This window comes from Electrophorus electricus, chromosome 19, assembly GCF_013358815.1.
Source record: "Electrophorus electricus isolate fEleEle1 chromosome 19, fEleEle1.pri, whole genome shotgun sequence".
NCBI lineage: Eukaryota > Metazoa > Chordata > Actinopteri > Gymnotiformes > Gymnotidae > Electrophorus > Electrophorus electricus.
In genome coordinates this window covers 5,406,718-5,421,289 of record NC_049553.1, presented here as the reverse complement: position 1 = coordinate 5,421,289, position 14,572 = coordinate 5,406,718, and the positions used below count along the sequence as shown (strand labels likewise).

The window sequence follows — 14,572 nt, the reverse complement described above, 5'->3', positions numbered from 1 at the left end:
CACACACACGATGACCGTGCACCCTAGAGCTCTGGTCATCAGTGTGGGTCACTTACACCCCTGATGCAGTTACGGAGCCTCAGTCTTATAAAGGAGATCAGGTCAGAGTTTCTCACATGAGCCCCAGCACACCAAAACCATCCTTCTATCCAGTTGGACTCCCACAAAAACAAATAAAATGCACAAACGTGTTGTGACGTCGAAGGAGCCTGTTAGTGCAGGTTCACCGTGATGGTGGGCTGCCGAAGCTATTCTGCCTCACACCCATGCAGCACCAATGATCTCACCTAGTGACCTAGTCCAACTGGCAACACCAAAAACAAAAGAACTGAATGAATCCTCCAAAAAAAATTAAGTGGATGATTCAATTAATATTGAATTCAAAAAAATATATACATTTAGTATTATACACAATCTGTTTTTTCTCTCTTTTTCTCTGAAACAAGCTCCATGTTGTTGCTGACAACAGTCTCTTCTGACCATATGTCATAAGTGTAATCAGACTACTGCATTAGTCAAGAAAGCGTGTAAAGACACTGCAAAATCTTTTAACTAGCTTCCTTTCAGAATATTTTGTTTGGCGTTAATACTTTTGTATTCGTAGCCCCAAAAAGAAGTAACTGAATGGGTAGAATGAGCAGAGCTGGAGGCAGGTGGGTGGGGCATGGCCTCACCCCTGAGAGGCTGAGGTGTGGCCCCAGTGACTTGATGACATCTTCCGTGAGGTCAGACTGTTCGGCGTCCCACACGAAACCGATAGTGACGATCTGCGGTGAGTTCATCAGCACTCGTCGAATCCTGATCTTCTGGCCACAGTTACTCTGGTGGAGGGGGACAATACAGCAGCAGAAAATGAACCCTGCTTGAGGGTTATTTCGGGAACTTTGCCAATACAGATTAGCACTGAAAACCGCCAGGGCACAGAATGTTTCTCCAGACTGGTACGAAATACAAAGATGGTGCAGATCAACACTTACAGTGTACATCCGCAATGCTAACAGAGAAAGTGGAGCCTGTATGAGCATGCAATGTTGATGTAATATTTCTTTTCATTCTCCAATTTATATAATGTAGTTCCATGTTCAAGAAGCAAACTTCCTACTTTTAATATCGGACAGGAGCGGTCTCATTCATCATACCACCCTTGTCAGTCTATTAAACTGGGCTTTGGGTCTCTGACAAATATTGCAAAACAAACAAACCTTTGTGTGTGTGTACATTGCCTTGGAAGAACTATTAGTTGGGCCAAATCTTTCATTTACAAAGATAAGGCATTGAACATTTCCCTGATGTATTAACAGTCTTCAATATAGCAATGCTGCAATGTGATGTTATGATGCCATCCAGTAATTTTCTGTATGCAAGCACCTACTGGGCAGTTACGCAGGTCTCCAATGGTGCTGGCTGTCTGGAGCAGTTCGCTAAACCTTTCATCTTTCCTCTCAAAGAATTGTTGGCTGAGGAACAGGGAGAGACAAAGAGAGAGAGAGAGAGAGAGAGAGAGAGAGAGAGAGAGGGAGAGAAATTAGTCACATTAGGTTGATCAGTGATCAAGGTAGTGATAACAGAACAAATTAAATTAAATTGTAAATGAAATCTTATGTAGCACAGGCTGTAGAAGGGTCCAGCTTACCAGAGAGCAGTAGTGGAAACATAGTGCACCAGCTCAGTAAAAGGCAGAGGGTCAGACGAGGCTCCACAACTTCGACATACACACTGCGGAACCCGCCCAGACGTGTGCAGGCACATGCACACATGCAGACACATACATCAGCTCAGCTATTTGTCACCTGGCAACAACTAAACCCTAATTACCTCTGAGAGTATGCCATTATAGGTGGGGACTCGGGTGTTTTTTTTTTTGTTTTTTTTTAAAGGTTCTTTTTGTAGGTGTGTGGTTTTTTTTTTTGTTTGTTTGTTTTTTTAAATTGTATTTCTTATTGTCTTGATATACACACTGCATGTTGAATAATGCACACACAAAAAAGGAAATCTATCTGGCAATTGATATACAGGTGAAATACACAGTAACCTAACCGAGCTAGCTGGAGCAAACCTAGAAGCACACCGATATTAGGGGAAAGCACCCGGTCCATAAAGCAGGACTTCATCTCTAGTTTCTATGCAAGACATTCACTTGAAAAACTGGAACCTGCTCAGATAGGACAGTGATCTATTCACCATTACATAGCCTGTGTGAAATGTGTGTGCTTGTGTGGGCAGGTGAGCAAGTGAGAAACAGTGAAGAAGAAGTACCTGTTCGTAAAGTGTCATGGCAAATTTCTGGTGGGTGATGCAAGTCTTGGACGTACAGTTGTCCGTTTCGACGTCAGGAACAATATGAAGGTGAATCCGCTGTAGAATGTTTTCCTTCAGACACAGTGATAAAAGAAGTCATTAATATTAGATAGAGATCTACAAAACAAACAAACAAAAAAGGAAAACCATGACTAAGAACTTTGATAATGAAAAAAACAGAGAGATGGATTTCAAGAACTGTACAGTTTAGCTTTCCCTGCTCTACCACACTTCATCCAACACACAACTGCTGTTGAGCCGTATTGCTAGTGAGCTGATTCTCTGAATCAGCTTTGTTATAGCAGGAAAGACCATGCTAAATTGCACAGAGCTGTCATAACCAAACATAACCAAATGCTCTGTTTACACTGGTAGTTCCACCTCACCTTTAACAGGGTGTGGTATGCTTCGCTAAGCTTTCCAAAATTTGCTATCTAATCAAATCAAATACATAGCCATGAGAACACAAAAGTCAGAATTTGCGATGGAAGGTTTCTTTTGGCAGGCACCTACAGTCAGCCAGAAGAGTTTACCTTTTAAAACTCTGATGTCAGATCACGAGAAGTGCGATTTCTACCCGAGGCCGTAAAAACCAGTGGCCTGCAAGCAACGACTTACTCGCGTACTGGTCAGACTCCTTCCCACCGGAGCCCTGATAAAGAGACATCATTGACCATGCTGTTTGGCAGCAGCATGGTGAATTAATCTTTACTGAGCTGATGGCTTGCTCCTCCGTCCTGCTGTGCTACACAGAAAACCATCACAGGTCCTCGTACTAAGCAGGTTTCCTGCAATTATATTGCCAGAGGAAAAAACCCTACACGGGCCTACGGGAGGACCGTGCTTGTATTGGCTCCTTGGGCAGACACCGGACGTAAAAGAGAGGGCGAGTAGGCTTGTTGCAGCACCGAGACTAATAAGGCTGTTGCTGAACCAAATCACAATGACGAACAAAACTCATGACACAGTGATAGTCACACAAATTCATATAGTAGGAATGAAGGGAATTTGGGGGGGGGGGGGGTTCCTTGGGTGGCTCAAAAGTTCCCAAGATGACAGCAAAAACATGAACATTTTTGCCTGGTGAGGACACATGGTTGGTTACATTTCACAAAAATGTAGCTTCCATTTGTCTTAAACCATTTAAACTAAATTATTTAATCTAAATAACTATTTAGGATTAGGCTTAAGTGCAGGCACATCATTAGTTAACTACAGCAATTCACATGAGCATGTATGTGTGAGTGTTGTAAAATGCTTGCCATGTTTCTTTTTCGAGATTGCGCACACACTTACGAAGCACTCTGCAGCATCATCCATGAAGCCAAGCTGGAAGCGCTGCTCATCCTTGAAAGTCTCTGCAAGGGCATGTCGCAGGTTGTCTGAGGGCAGCACACGCTCTCTGCTGAACTGAAACTGAGAGAAAATTCCCTACGGGGAAACAAACAAATGACAACCCAAAGAAAAGTCCTTACTGCACTATCCACTGACTTTTGAGACCCTAATTCCTGGTTTAGGATAAAATGACCCATAAAGTTGCCCTGAAGAGAGTACCTTTAATGCACAGAAGATGCAGGATTCCCCTAAGCAGTAGTGAGTGGGCAGCTGTCGTAGACTCCGTCTGAAGATATCAAGATGCCATAGCACCTATGCAAAAAGCATTGCGAAAGATGCAACGTTTAAAATTTACTCACCACACAATGTGCAGCACAACACTTAAAAGGTAAGCAGCCCTGCACACCACCACCCAACCTCAGTAATGAGCTTAATAAATAAACAGAACATTATTTAGGGAAATCTTGTCTTCGCATGCAAGGTCAAGATCAATACATGATGTTTATTGATAGATCTGGCAGAAGATCTATAAACAGTGACTGTCCTCTCCCAGGGCAAGTCCACCTGCTAATACACCTATCGCTACAATCCCGAGGATTCATCCTGGTTGCACTGAGGGTTAAAACTTATAATTTAAGTGGACAACTCACAGACGATATTTTCCTTTGGTCATAAGGCTCTTCTGAAGACCAGATTGTGATTCACAGTTCGTCCTTGGCAGATAAGACTTAAGGGTCTATGACAATGCTGAGTTTACAGGGAGTTGTTTGTGTGTGTTTTTGTGCAAGAAAGGTCATTTTAAGGTTATGACTAATTAAGAGACAGACCAGACTAAATCATACTCTTGGTATGACCTCAGTGTTATGGTGATGAAAGATAAAGAAAGAGAGAGAGAGAGAGAGACGCTCAAATATCACGTCCACCAGCCCACACTAGGAAAAATACTTCCGCCCAGACAAATGGACTGGGGAAATGACTAAGTGTAGTCTGAGTCAGTGGTGGTGGGGGCTAGGATGCAGTAAATGTTCAGGAACATGACACCTCCTAAAAGTGATGCAGCAAAACTAGTGAAGTGGAAACAAGAAGAGACTAAAGGCAACACTAAGTGTGCCAAAATGCCTGGCAAAACCTTTATAGAAAGACAAATGAAGCCTAAAAAATATTGACAAGAACAAACAAAAGCACATACCTGTACCGCACTGTTGAGAAAACAACTATTCTGGCCTGGCTCATTGAGAAGTCCCTTGGTGGGGGCGAGGGACAGCATGGATCCCGGCTGGTACACTTTGCCGAGATTGCCCCCAGGTTTCCTGAAGAACTTTACCCATGCCATTGGACTTTGGGTGGGGAAGGATGTCTTCTAGCTAAGGGAGGGTCTCTTGAAATAGCAGGGTGTTATTTCCTTGAATTAGGAGCCTCTTTGAAGGGAGGCTATGTAATTCCACAAACAAAAGCTGCAGTGTTGCTGAACATGAGAAGAGAATCCCATAAGTGCTTCAGGGATGAGGCAGATGCCTCTTGGGAGTATTCTAAAATTTGTCTCCAAGGTAACACCAGCTAGTCAAAAACAACAGAGGTTTCAAAAAGGAAAAAAAAAAAAAATTAAGTAGACACTCACGTCATGAACTGGAGTGTTTTGTCATTGCCTTATTGAATAGGATGAAGTCAGCTGATTTTTAGGAGGTTTTAAGAGGTCCTTGGCCATGTATGGCCATTTATTGCTTTTGATCATATTTTAAAAACTCAGACTGAAAGCAAGTAGAAACCACATAACCTTTCAAAAGGGTTATCCATGTCTCACATGTGGGTCCATTAGTACTCCATAAATGGAAGCCAAATAAATCCAACCTAAAACAAAGAAGAGAGCAGAAGTTGTTAATTATGCTTGAACAGAATGTTTACATCAAACTCGTATATAAATTGTGGAAGCTCTAACTATAACCAGTTCTTAGTAACTCACTTTACTCAAAGGACTTAACCATATACTCTTACTTCTAAGAGCTCCTAAGAGCTCCACCTGATTCTCTCTATACCTGTGACATTATTACAAATCAAGTGATGTTAGGAAAACTGAATAAAGTCAAGACACAGGTCAGGAATTTTAAACAGTTGTTTATTTATTCAAATTCTCCCCCCCCTCCCTCCCAACTGAAAATGTGACCTAATTTGATGACACAACCTTATCTCGGTAACTTCTCAAAAGAAAGTGAGGTCAATGTTTCTTCCAAATTAGATCAACCACTTGTAAAAAACCAAACAAACAAACAAACAAAACTGCAAGATCTAATTACAACCATTTTGTTCTTATTAAAATATCTTAAATAAGCAGAGCTTCCAATTTCTTATAGCTTGAACATAAATTGTGACATTTGTTTAATAGAAACAAAAGGCAGTCTGGGCAAAATGTTAAAATACTGAATCCTCACAAATAGCCAGAAGTATTTTAGATACCTAAAAGCAGGTCTGCACTATATGGTGTTAAGCACCCATGATTTTGTATAGAATCAGCCAATCATCCTTCCCATTCAGTGAGCAGCCTGGCCACAGATGGCTAAGGGTCACACACAGTTCAGGTCACAACAAAAGGGCTCACCTCTGCACTACAGATGTAGCGATTTGGATGGACAGGCTAGAGTGGGTAAAGTATCACACAACTGTATCACACAACTGCAAGCAACAATTGCGGCTTAGTGTGCAGATTTAGAAAGCAGGCCTGATTTCAAAGACATATCCTTACATATCCCACTTTGACATTCTACCAGTTTTTGCATTCTCATCTTGGTCACGTTTAAATGTGCATAAAAGCCACTAGTAGAGTGTTTCACAAAGCCACTCTGAAGCCAGTTCGACTACCGTCATCGTCCCCCAGTTTGCCTTTTCAGTAGATTTGATGGAACCTTTGTGGTTCCTCCATGAAGAGACAGATGGGCAGAGCAAGGGTCAAGGGTCTTGTTGCCAGATTTCCCCTTTCATTTTTTTTTTTCTCCAACAAACAAACAAACAAACAAAAACCTTAACAAAATGTAGAGTGGCAAGAGAGGACTGAGGTTTGGCTATAGAGGACTAGTTCAATCTTACTGGTCACTCAGAGTTTTCCCATGACTGACTACATAAATATATATTGTGACACGGATATCTAGGAACTAACATTCTGAACATTTTAAATTACTTTCATCAAAACACCCACAGAAGACACATCAGCAACATCCAGGGTGTGCCAGAATGCTCATGGCACATGCACAGATATACACATAAAATACTGTGTTTGGTCAAGGATTGTAAGAACAAGAAACCACAGGCTGGCTAAGGCCTATGTGGACTGTCAGAGTATAAAAAAAAGAACTCGAATTTTAGTGGGTCTGCATTCCTCATTGACCCAAGTAAAAGTCTGGGGAACAATGCAAATAAGGTATATCCTTCTAAACCCTGCTGTGTGGGGGAAAAAAAGACATGTTAAATTGGCTTAGAAATAGATTTATCTATGCAGAACTGTTGCTTTTTTTTCCCCCTGAAAGTTCAACATCATGTCTGGCAGGTTAAGTTAACTTGACAAACCTTTTGTCTTACACCACATGTTGGTATGACATGTACCCTTACAAGCTGCCCTTTTAAACTGTGAGAGATAAATAGTCCTCTGTAGACTTTAGGCACTTCCCTTCATGTCCATGCAATCCACAAGTATTGGTTTGTGGTTAAGTCTTGGCTGATACTGTGGAATGGACATCTGGTGAACATCAATGGCAGTAGCAAATAACATCTTATTGAACATTAGGATTAGGCATTTTCCTGCAAGTGTATGAGAAATATAAACCTGCAGCAACCCCTTTAAGCTTAAGTGAAACTGTGTAGTTCCAAAGTAAGTTTGGGTTTTAATTCATATGCAATTAAAATGGCGTTTATTTAGGTCATTCTAGCTCAGCTCAATTGTTCTCAGCGTGTCTGTACAGGGGTGCAAAAAAAGACCAGTTCGGCAACATTTCTGCCTCAGTGGTAATTAAAAAGTTCCCACAAGTAACCAAGCCAGAAATGAAAACCAAAAGTTTCACTGATTTAACCCACAGCCATATCTTTTCACTGCACTGAGATTTCAACATTTCTTAAAGTATGAAGGGAAAATAAATAGGAAACTTGACCATAAGCCAAAAAACAAAAACACCCCTCCCCCCCCTTCACCACCACAACCACCACACTTTGACACTCTGAAACTCTGCACATTTGTAACATGGCCACTGCCTGCTATGGCAACAGCATTCCAAGGTGATCACTTAAGCCTGGTGTTGCTAGAGCGCTCTTGCCTGTGGGATTAGACTCCAAGGTTCAGGCTGCTGATACACCTCCAAACTGGAGAGCAGGTATTCCATTTCCAGTGGTGTGCTATAGGTGCTACAGAACCAACAGCATTATTAATTTCACCATATAACAATGCCGTAGAACTAAGTGAAAATGGATTAAGAGAGACTGCATGAGTTTAGAAAGAGATGTACTGTAAGATACCCATTTACAAACTGTGACTTCATATGTTCCATCTCTTTATTCATGTTTTACACAGCAGCAATCAATTGTGATTGAAACACAAATTCAGAAAATATCTGAGTCTACCATTAGGGCTTTCAATCCTGTCAACACAGCCTGCTACTATATTCATGCTGTCATTTACCAGATATTACATGTGTGCAAGAGGTTAATAAACACATTAAACTGCAAAAATGAGAAAGCTTATTAGACAAAAGGTACAGCTTCCAATGCACACTGACCTAAATCCTGCAACAAATGTCAACAAACTTTGATTACTAATGAATATGAGAAGTGTAGATTACACTGGCAACAGGCCATGATCTTGGCTTCCGATGGTTGTGTAAAAACTGCGAATGCTTCCTTACCCAGGCCCTTATTGGTTACAAAGAGACAAAAACCATTTTCCTTCCCATCGAAAACGTGGCAAATCACTAACATCTTAGCAGGCTATTTAGTCTATTTGATTGCTAATCGCTTAATTAGTTTTGATGTACCGTAAGAAAGGCCACTTGTGAGGTGACCCCACTTTGTGAGCAGGACATCTCATGGCAAAAGTATAGCCACTAGTCAGGCAGCGCCTCCTCATGCAGGTGGGGAAAGTAGCACTGCACCGACAGCGAAAGCGGCGCTTCTCGTTTTATCAGCCACGGTTTGCGCTCCACGAGTCCAATGCAACCCTGACCTGATCGAATGGGAAGAACGTGGCAAGTGCATAAGAAAGGCATGGAGCTCAACTCCGCATACACCTCTCGCAGGCGGGTATGGCCTGCACAGCGTCCAGGGCACAGGAGGAGATCAAACTCTTTGATTCATTTTTTCTGATTATGTCGAATGTTAAGATTGAATTATGTAGTCAACTCACCACTGAGAATTCAACGATTCAAGCTCTAGGCTTTACCTTTATCTGTAAAATCTGATCAATAAGTGCTTAAAGGAAAGTTAAGTGTTATTCAACTGTAGATTATTATTATTATTATTATTATTATTATTATTATTATTTTAATGGGTTAATATTGCTCTTCTGGGCACACACTGTACAAAAGGTGTCCTGTTATTACGGTCCCAAACGACCAATTTAATTTTCCAGACTTTTCTGATATAAATTGGGTTAACAATGTTGGGAAAACCCTACAAGCTTTTGCCAGAGTAGACTTCACTGAAAACTGGTGCCAAAATGTCAGTGCTAATAATTCACATATAGTTGGACGATTCCGACACTATGACTGCTCCATTATATTCAACTTTAATCTAGCAGCATAGCAGGCAAGTCTGTGATAGCAGGCTGTCAATCAAGCATGCTCAATGAAATATTAGGAACACACAAGATTTTCTCTGCTAGAGCTGATGAGTCAATTAGATTTTAAAGTAAAGTATTCCATCATATTTCCAGTGTTTTATCCATTTGTTTTTTTGTTTTTTTTTGGAATGTCTGCTGCATATTTAATACAACACTCCAGTTTAGTATTGCACAAGTATTTTTGGTATTTCACAATGGTTAAAATAAATGCCATAAAAATAAAAATATTATCTTGTCATATATTCAAGTCCACAGACACAATGTGCAGCACCTTAAATGTAATACAATGAACGTGAAATCAGTTCTTTATTTTCTAGTACCCACCCTGAAGCAACATGCAGGCTTCAGAACATGCAGTACTGTGGTGTACTTCTAGCAGCTCAGACCAGCCAGACCAGATGAGGTCACCATATCAGCCCTCGCATTACCCAAACAAACCTGTCCACACCCTTCCCACCAAAGTCAAGCATGCATATGACATCACTTCCTGCTGCTTGTCAATTAAGCCTGTTCATCATTATACAGAAGAATTCCCACTGTCCAGAAGTGATCATGCTAAATAATGTAATTAATAAAGTTTGCTTTTATGATTTAAATGCTGTCACAATGATGAAGCTGTAGAGGTAGAAATCCCACGTAAATCTGTTCCTTCATTGTAACATTTTACTACTTCTGAAAAACAGAATTCTTTTAGAGTTTAACAGGTGTGCACTTCTGAAAGCAACTCAAAAGTTCATACTGATCCGATTCATGATCCTAATGAACTACCTCATTAACAAATTTTTTTGCCCAAATGCTAAAACCATATGAGCAAATGACTCAGAAATATACATCCAAATAAACAACTTCACAGACAGAGAAGTCCACTACATTTCACCACATCTTCAAACTTCACTTATTACCAGATCTAAAAAAAAAAAAAAAATCTTCCAAGTGTCAGTTTGTAACTAATGAAAGACCAAAAATCACAGTGCTATACAGATTAGTGAAAACATATCCATGACTCAGGATGGAAGATTTTTTTAAAATTATAATAAAAACAATAACCAAGATTTGCATCACAAGACACACATCTATCATCTATCCTTCAGGCAGTGAAAGTTTCACTGTTTTGCATCAAGGAAGTGATGGGAGATCATCCTTCTAAAATAAAGCAAATTGGAAAACAGAAGAGGACCGAAGGACCCGTCAGAAGCAAGTAATTACAGTATACAAGGTATGGAATTTGTTTGGCCATGAATAATTAATACGTCAAGTTTGGTATGAAATCTTAGAACCTACCCTTAAGACGGTATGTGATCAAGCAGGACATACGTTTTTACATTCCATCAAAACATTAACATAAGGATCCTAAGAAGTAGAACTACATTGTACATGGAACCATCGCACAACGCTCTCTTGGGAAAAAAACCCCAAAACAAAACAAAAAAAAAAACCCAACCTCATCCTATTCCTTCACACCCTGGTTCCCCATACAAAGACAAAAAGCATGTTTAGGCCTTGAGGGGGAGTGTGTGGGTCTGAAACGTGACACGCTCCTGAAACTCTCAACCAGCGGTGAAGGAGAGGTGGCATTCCCAGTGGACAGCAGCGGCAGGCTCGGGCTTCCAGCAACAATGTAGCGGCCGTTTCCTGTGTAGGCTTCCTGCCGGCTGCGCTCCGCGTTCCCGCACGTGGTCAGCATTTTCAGGCCAGCAGACAGAGCAGGTCATGCATTTGCACGTGCACAAAAAAATCTCTCCCCCTCTCCCTCACTCACACTTCAAATCACAAAGTCCCCAGCTGTGAGGCACACCCCCTTGCAGATCTAGACATCATTGCTGATACATGGCTATTCTCACAGACACATAATCTCACCGGTAGCGCACAGAGCAAAACCTTGCCTGTTTCCTATAACATTTTCAAGGAAGTAGAATATCAGTGCCCAATGTGGCAAGCCACTTCCTAAATGCATCCTCTCTTCTGTGAGGCCTGTCAATAAACACCAGAGCCTCAGTAAAGCCAATGACTTTCCTTTCCTCTCAATCTCTACATGACTTTTTTAACAGTGCTCATTTACTCAGTTTTTCTTTTACAATAACCTTGTATGTATTCAATACTTTCTGATACAGACTGCCTTAGTTATGATGTATACACTGTTTTTCTAATACTTTTATTAACAAATGAATCCGTAGGACATAAATAAATATAAATGGAGTGAAACAGATGGTCTCATTGATTACTAGTTAATGCTTAACATAATTTACTCTAGGTATCCCATATTAAAAGAGAAAATCCCATATTCTGTCACTCCCCAGACCTAGTGCTTACAGGCGATGTATCATTGATAACTTTAACACAGACAGGCACTCAAATGGCACGTGCACATGTCCTCACTGGTAAATACGTTCAAAGCAAAAGCTGCAACACCCATGTATGATCACTCTACTTTCCACAGCAATCCACAGAAAAAATGAGGAAAAAAAGCCTTCCTCCCCTCCTCCTTACACCATTTCATTCATTTCCACAAGGAAACAGTCATTGTGCAGCTGTTCGATGGGGTGGGTCTGTAAGCATGTTCTCATTGCTCTAGATGAGTACTATGGAACAACTAAACATGGCTGAGGTCAAAACAGTAGAAGCATCGCTCATCCAGTGGTGGTGGTGTGGCAGACATCAGCCGGTTTTTCAACATGCCTGCACATTTTCATCTACTCTGTACTGTAACACAGGGCGAAGTTCAGCCCGTGAAAGAAGCATGCATGTTTGAGGTTAACAAAACTATGACTCTATAAGCTCTAGTTATATAAATATTCCTCTATATCTGTCTACAGAAAGGATAAATTGATTACAGCTTAAGTTGAAGTGATCTGTATTGCTGGCCAGTATTGAAAATGGGAAGAGAGCTGAAATTAAAGTTAACTTAAAAATATTCTTCCAGGATCTTATCCATCCTAGTAAGTGATAGGGGGCAAATTGTGGCAAGCCAAAACCAGGCAAATGACTAAATGCTTGTACCATTTTTTCCACATGTAGGTGTATGCATATGTATACACCTGAAGTATAATGCACAAGTATACCACATTTTTAATGTTTAAATGAAGGCTTCTCATTTTAATTGTGTAGACAATTACCACAAGACTGAAGAACAGACAGTGGAAATATTTATTCAACTGTTTTTAGAAAAAACAATATTATATAAACAACTATGCACTGTAGGTTATTTGTGCCAACAGTGTGAAATTTAGACACGCGTTTTACTGTGTTAAACATCTGTCAATTAAAAAAACACTGGACAGTTTGGATTATATCCCTCTCCTACTTAAGGAAAAATCCTAATTTCATAACGTACCCTGACACTGGTTGCCCAGACTAGATTTCGGTATTTTAGTAGAAAAAATAAGCTATTCAGTAGTATCCTAAAAGATACATCAGTACTTACTAATGTTAGACTTTATTTTATCAACTTGGGACTAGACTTATAACATTTACTTATAATTTACTTTATGCCCAGTGTGTAAACAGAATTTGACGACGTAATTGTGACTAAGACTACAGCGCCATTGCAACACAAGGAAAAAGGACCTGCATTTTGAAATTCTTGGACGCAATGTACATCTAACGATTGCTGGGTGTCGACGTGCGATTCGTCGAATTAAAATAGAGAAGAGCCTAGATCAGTGCTCTCCGTCTCCAAAACTCGCTCCACCATGGAAATACGCACCTTGTTAACCCTACTGAAGAGAGAAAAGCAAACACTGGACCAGAGATATGCGGCATAATATTGTCCCCTAATCTCTCACGTGTTCTTTTTAACATCTCATTCGCGAGTAAACTATTACCACTGCTTTTCAATTAGGGTACATTAGATTTGAGTAGAAGTAGAAGTAGCCTTTCCGTAAGTCATGCATTTGAAAAATAATGAAAAGACAAAAACTAAACACCTGGCTCTATTTTAATAACATATCTGTAGTAAATGACCTTTATTATCACGGATTATGAAACCGACAAAGCCTTTTACCTGAATCAGGTAGATTTCCGTCACATGCGCATTGGCAAATGAAAAATGGCGATGAAAGTTTACTCAAAACAAAGCGAACAGTCATCGCAGAATACACTACTCACCATGTGAAGGGCTTATGACAGCAGCTCTCCAATAAGTTGTCCTCTTTCCAAAGCAAATTATCAGCGAAAATTCCCAAGTATCCACAGTGTTTCTCAACTGGAGTTTGGCGTCAACTGCTGAATTGTCATAGGCGGAAGAGACGAAAGCTACGTAAAGATGTAACCTACTAGGATAAGTAATGACCAAGAAAATAATGTATTTTTTTTCTTATTCAAGTAGTAACTTATGGTAGTCTTCTCCGATGTCACTGCTTCCCTTATAACTTTACATTACATGTCACACTGAATCGCAACGTCCTGGTAGCAAGTGTAACCACCACTATCTAGACCGTTCGTGTGCGGCAGTAGTGAGTCGGAATTGACTGCAGGCACCTGAATTTCTGGATTAGTGATGTTTCAGCGCTGAGGTCGAGCCCCGCCTCTGGCGTACGGAGCTGTGTTTCACCGCAGTCTAGTACACACTCTCAGACAGAAGCAAATAAGACACGGCTTACAAGGGTAGAGTTGTTTTGGCATTTTGATCACTCGTTTTTACTATTTTCAGTAATAAACATCATACCTTGGTTGTGTAGTTCAGCGATCCTATTCCTGGCAAGTTTGACTGATGCACCGAGTTTGCTCGGTGAGCCTGTGGCGGTTTACGTAGCTGTGTAATAAAAATGATAAATCGGACTGTTCCAAAAAAGGAAAGAAAGAAAGAAAAAAAACAAAAAAACAAATCCTGTCGCCCACTAGATGTGATATAAGGTCAACATTATCCGAACAGCAGCTGTTTAATTTTGGTGCATAAAATAATGTAGGAAAAGAAATACTCAAAACACTTAAGTTTTTTCTGATAATGTTAATTATGATGAGGCTAATTTTAATATGATGTTCTGATATGAACTTTATCAGTTTTATTTTAGTTTGATTTATTTCTACGATTAAGATAATATTCAACATTAATTAGTTTTCTTGAGACACAGTTGAATTCAAGGCTTATATTACAAGGTTTGTCTAGGGGTTAATCAGTCAAACCTCTGT

At 40.3% G+C, this 14,572-nt stretch overlaps 1 protein-coding gene across 3 annotated transcripts in view; it reads right to left on the bottom strand.

Moving 5' to 3' along the window:
- LOC113580468 (inactive ubiquitin carboxyl-terminal hydrolase 53) overlaps window positions 1–14,086 on the bottom strand; it is a 34,601-nt gene extending 20,515 nt beyond the window's left edge. Inside the window, exons 1-9 of one of the 3 annotated variants that reach the window (XM_035519809.1) lie at window positions 13,922–14,086; window positions 13,550–13,666; window positions 4,823–5,481; window positions 3,853–3,945; window positions 3,595–3,729; window positions 2,257–2,370; window positions 1,634–1,716; window positions 1,373–1,457; window positions 675–821 (exon numbers count right to left, since the gene is read on the bottom strand). In XM_035519809.1, coding sequence (XP_035375702.1) covers window positions 675–821; window positions 1,373–1,457; window positions 1,634–1,716; window positions 2,257–2,370; window positions 3,595–3,729; window positions 3,853–3,945; window positions 4,823–4,966 — 801 coding nt within the window. In that variant the 5' untranslated portion in view covers window positions 4,967–5,481; window positions 13,550–13,666; window positions 13,922–14,086. Of the gene's footprint in view, window positions 1–674; window positions 822–1,372; window positions 1,458–1,633; window positions 1,717–2,256; window positions 2,371–3,594; window positions 3,730–3,852; window positions 3,946–4,822; window positions 5,482–13,549; window positions 13,887–13,921 lie in introns of those variants that run through there. The other 2 variants (XM_035519810.1, XM_035519811.1) reach the window with 2 other exon arrangements.
- Between the last annotated feature and the right edge of the window lie 486 nt (window positions 14,087–14,572).